At 43.2% G+C, this 4,243-nt stretch overlaps 1 protein-coding gene across 1 annotated transcript; it reads left to right on the top strand.

Annotated features, from left to right (window-relative positions):
• On the top strand, positions 2,310 to 3,839 carry LOC8085896. Its single transcript, XM_021463674.1, has 2 exons — positions 2,310 to 2,594; positions 2,712 to 3,839. Exons 1-2 carry the CDS (start codon positions 2,310 to 2,312, stop codon positions 3,837 to 3,839), a joined length of 1,413 nt encoding a protein of 470 aa, XP_021319349.1.

Below are 4,243 nucleotides of genomic sequence, written 5' to 3' on the forward strand. Positions count from 1 at the left end.
AGCAAGAGACCCAAAATTAACCTCTAAACGGAGTTGGAGTACCTGTATGAGAGGCATAACCCTAGGCCTTGTTTAGGCCTTGTTCAGTTCGTGAAAATTTTTGGCTTTGGCTACTTAATTATTGTCCAATTACGGACTAACTAGGCTCAAAAGATTCGTCTCATAAATTATAGACAAAATGTGTAATTATTTTTTATTTTTGTCTATATTTAATACTTTATGCATAATTATAACGATTCGATGTAGCGGAGAATCAAAAAATTTTAGAAACTAAACAAGGCCTTAGTTGGGAAAAAAATTTGGTTTTGGCAACTATAGCACTTTCATTTTTATTTGACAATTATTGTCCAAGAATGGACTAACTATGCTCAAAGATTTGTCTCGCAAATTACAGTCAAACTGTATAATAGTTAAACTTTTAAATATATTTAATTCTATGCATGTCTTCAAAGATTTGATGCATTTAACCCATTTGTAAAAATGATTTGCAAAATTTCTCGGAAACTAAACAAGGCCTCCTATCCACTCACATGCATTTCTTAAGCCATGTTTAGGCCTTGTTTAGTTTCCAAAAAGTTTTACAATTTTTTTTAGATTTTCCATCACATCGAATCTCTAGACGCATGCATAGACTATTAAATATAGACGAAAATAAAAACTAATTGCACAATTTGGTCGGAATTGACAAGACGAATCTTTTAAATCTAGTTAGTCCATGATTGGACAATATTTGTCAAATACAAACGAAAGTGCTACAGTATCGATTTTTTAAAAAATTTTGGAACTAAACAAGGAGATGAAAATTTTTGGGTGTCATATCGTATGTATTAGAAGGATGTCGTGAGGGGTTTTTAGAAACTAATAAAAAAACAAATTCCATAGCTCGTTTGGAAAATCTGTCATTAGCACATGTGGGTTACTATAGCACTTAAGGCTAATCATGGACTAACTAGGCTTAAAAGATTCGTCTCGCGAATTTTCAACCAAACTGTGTAATTAGCTTATTTTTTATTTACATTTAACGTTCTATGTATGTGTCCAAAGATTCAATGGGATGAATAAAAATTTTTTGGGTGAGGAACTAAACACTTGATATGCGAATTTTTTTTGGATTTTGACACTGTAGCACTTTCGTTTTTATTTGACAAACATTGTCCAATTATGGAGTAACTAGACTTAAAAAAATTGTCTCATGATTTACAGGCAAACTGTACAATTAGTTTTTTATCTATATTTAATATTTCATACATGTGTCAAAAGATTCGACGTGACAGAGAATCTTGAAATTTTTTTATTTTTAGGTGAAACTAAGGCCTGTTTAGTTTTCCATCCAAAATTTTTTCATCCATCCCATCGAATCTTTAGACATACGCATGAAACATTAAATGTACATAAAAAATAAACTAATTACACAGTTTGGTTGAAAATCACGAGACGAATCTTTTAAGTCTAGTTACTTCATACTTAATAGATTTGTCTTGCAGTTTTCTGACGAGTTATGTAATTTATTTTTTTTATTAGTTTTAAAAAACTTTTCCCGGACATCCTTCTGTTCAATGTGACATAAAAAATTTTTAATCTAAACAGGGCGCCCACGCCTTAGCTAGGCGGACAGTGTGCGGTGCCCTTGTGCGGTGGAGCATGTGCGTGTGCGAATGTACAGTTGTACACTCTGCTTGATGGATGCGTGTGTGCTCTTGTGTGGTCAAATCGTGTTTCCTGTCCACCACGGTTTTAATGCTCTTGCTACCTGCACCACCTATCTCATCTCTCTCTTGGAGTAGAGATGACACATGAGAGAGAGAGAGGAGTATTACTCATCAGGCCTTTGCCTTGTTTACACTCAAAATCTAAAATTTTTTAAAGATTTTTTATCACATCAAATCTTTAACACATACATAACATATTAAATATAAACAAAAATAAAAACTAATTATACAGTTTGTCCATAAATTACGAGACGAGTCTTTTAAGTCTACTCCAAAACTTGATCGGCGTAGCTCTGCTCACCAGTCAAAGTGCTGACGTCAAAACTGTGGAAATTACTACTTGTAAGCATCTCACACGTCAGTAGTTTAGATTGACAAAGTATCACATTCACATCTCAAATTATTGCTTTGGGAGGTGCCATGCACCTGGCCGCCACGTATCACACGTTACCCCTGGTGAATTGCATGATGGCCACGTATCAACCGTAAGCTATACGTGCACTAGGCATTAGGCAACCAGCCCGCTTTGCTCTGTATATATACAGTGCTCTCAAGGGAAGGGAGAAACACACGCCCACAGAAGGGGAAAAATAATCTCAAATGGACATTGTCATCTCCGCAGTAGCAAGCGAGCTAGTGAGCCGGTTCATCTCCTTCGTTTCCAAGCAGTACAGCAGCAGCACATGTCTGAAGCAAAACCTAGAAGAGCTGCAGCGTCTCCTCCTCAGAGCTCACACCATCGTCGAGGAGGCCGACGGACGGTACGTGTCCAACTCAGGGATGCTGGCGCAGCTGAGGACTCTGACGGAGGCCATGTTTCGAGGGTACGACGTGCTGGACACCTGCACGCCGCTGGAGAAGCTCGGAGACGAAGCAGAGGAGGAGGTGAGTGGTTTTCTCCACACATGGTCGCCTCTCGCTGTGATGACCAGACGACGCACTTATGGTGGTGATTTGGCGAAATCCGGTGCTCTGAGTCTGAGGCCTCTTAAGCGTCATCAGGTAGAGAGCGCAGTTAGAAACTTAGAAACCACTGTTGCTAGCATGGCTGAATTCGTCGTGCTCTTAACGGGATGCGAACGACGCATGTCTCGCAGCCCCTACAGTAGCTATCTCTACATCGACAACTTCATGTTTGGTCGCCAAGTTGAGAAGCAGCAAGTGATCAGCATCTTGACGACCAAAGATGATGATGATGACCCGTCTAGGTCTACTAGGGCTGCAATAACCGTGCTGCCTATCATTGGAGGCTGCAGGGTCGGCAAGAAGACTTTGGTTGGGAACATCTGCAGCGACGACAGAATCCGTTCCTGCTACCCTTGCATTCTCCATTTCAGCGGAGACGAGATTCAGAAAATCGACGAAGAAAAATTCTCGATCTGCAGGCAAGTGAGGACTCTGGTCACCGTCGAGTTTGCCTCGGACGTGGCTGACGAGGAATGGCTCAAGTTTCAGTCGTTGCTGGTGGCATCGACAGGCAGAGGAAGCAAGGTGATCATCATAAGCAGGCTGGAGAAACTGGCGCGGTTTGGGACGGTGAGCCCGGTGCGGATCGGCAGCCTGTCGCGCGAGGAGTACAGGTACCTGTTCAAGGTGCTCGCGTTCGGCAGCGCCGACCCGGCGGACCACCCACGGCTAGCCTTGCTAGGGAGGGAGCTGGCGACGGTGTTCCGGGGCTCGCTCGTCATGCTCAACGTGTACGCCTCCGTGCTCAGGAGCAGCCTCAGCGTGCGTCTCTGGACGCGTGTCCTGGACCTGTTCAGAGCCATGGCACGCAGGAATCTGGCCGTCTTCGGTGAGCATCCCACGACTCTTCTCGAGAGAGACGGCAGCGCGGTCGACATCACCGGGTTCTCGCTGTCTGGTGCGTCGTTCCGGCTTGTGCTGGTGACGACGGCTGCGAAGGGTGGTGCTTGCGCTTCGGACGACGGCGCAGTGTTGCCGACGATGTCGTTTGGGGATATAATAGCAGGCGCTGAGATCCTGCCTGATCGATTTCGGTTGGTTTGGGAGTCCAGGCTGCCGCCTTATACTGTCATCTGTGCAAATTGTGCTGCAGAGAAGCCTCATCATCAGCACCCGGTGTCAGTGTCACCGAGAAGGAACAAGCGTCAGAAGTTGTGTATGTAACTGTAGTAGCTTCTAGTTCATCAGGCAAATGTGAATTTGAATCGTATGCATGTTTTATATGATTGCAAGTTTGTAACACGACACAGTTCGAAGGTCAGTTTGAGTTTCTAGTTAACTTTAGCCACACAGATGTCGCTTCCCAGCTTCCCTTTTGACTTCGTCAAGTTGTACTAATTTCCAACGCTTGTAACTAGAGTCAACAAAGGCCGGCGAGTGCCTCCGTCTGTTGTTGCCACGTTGCTGTATCATGTGCTTGCGCGTGTTCGGCATTCTTTGCTGTTAAGAATCAAATCAAATGTAAATGAAACAAGAATTGGAAGAACCGGTTGTCCATTGATCTCATAAATGTATTTACACATTTGAAGTGTGATGAACTGACAGCTTAACCTGAAGTGCCGAAGCAA

The sequence above is a fragment of the Sorghum bicolor genome, chromosome 6 (genome assembly GCF_000003195.3).
Source record: "Sorghum bicolor cultivar BTx623 chromosome 6, Sorghum_bicolor_NCBIv3, whole genome shotgun sequence".
Lineage (NCBI taxonomy): Eukaryota > Viridiplantae > Streptophyta > Magnoliopsida > Poales > Poaceae > Sorghum > Sorghum bicolor.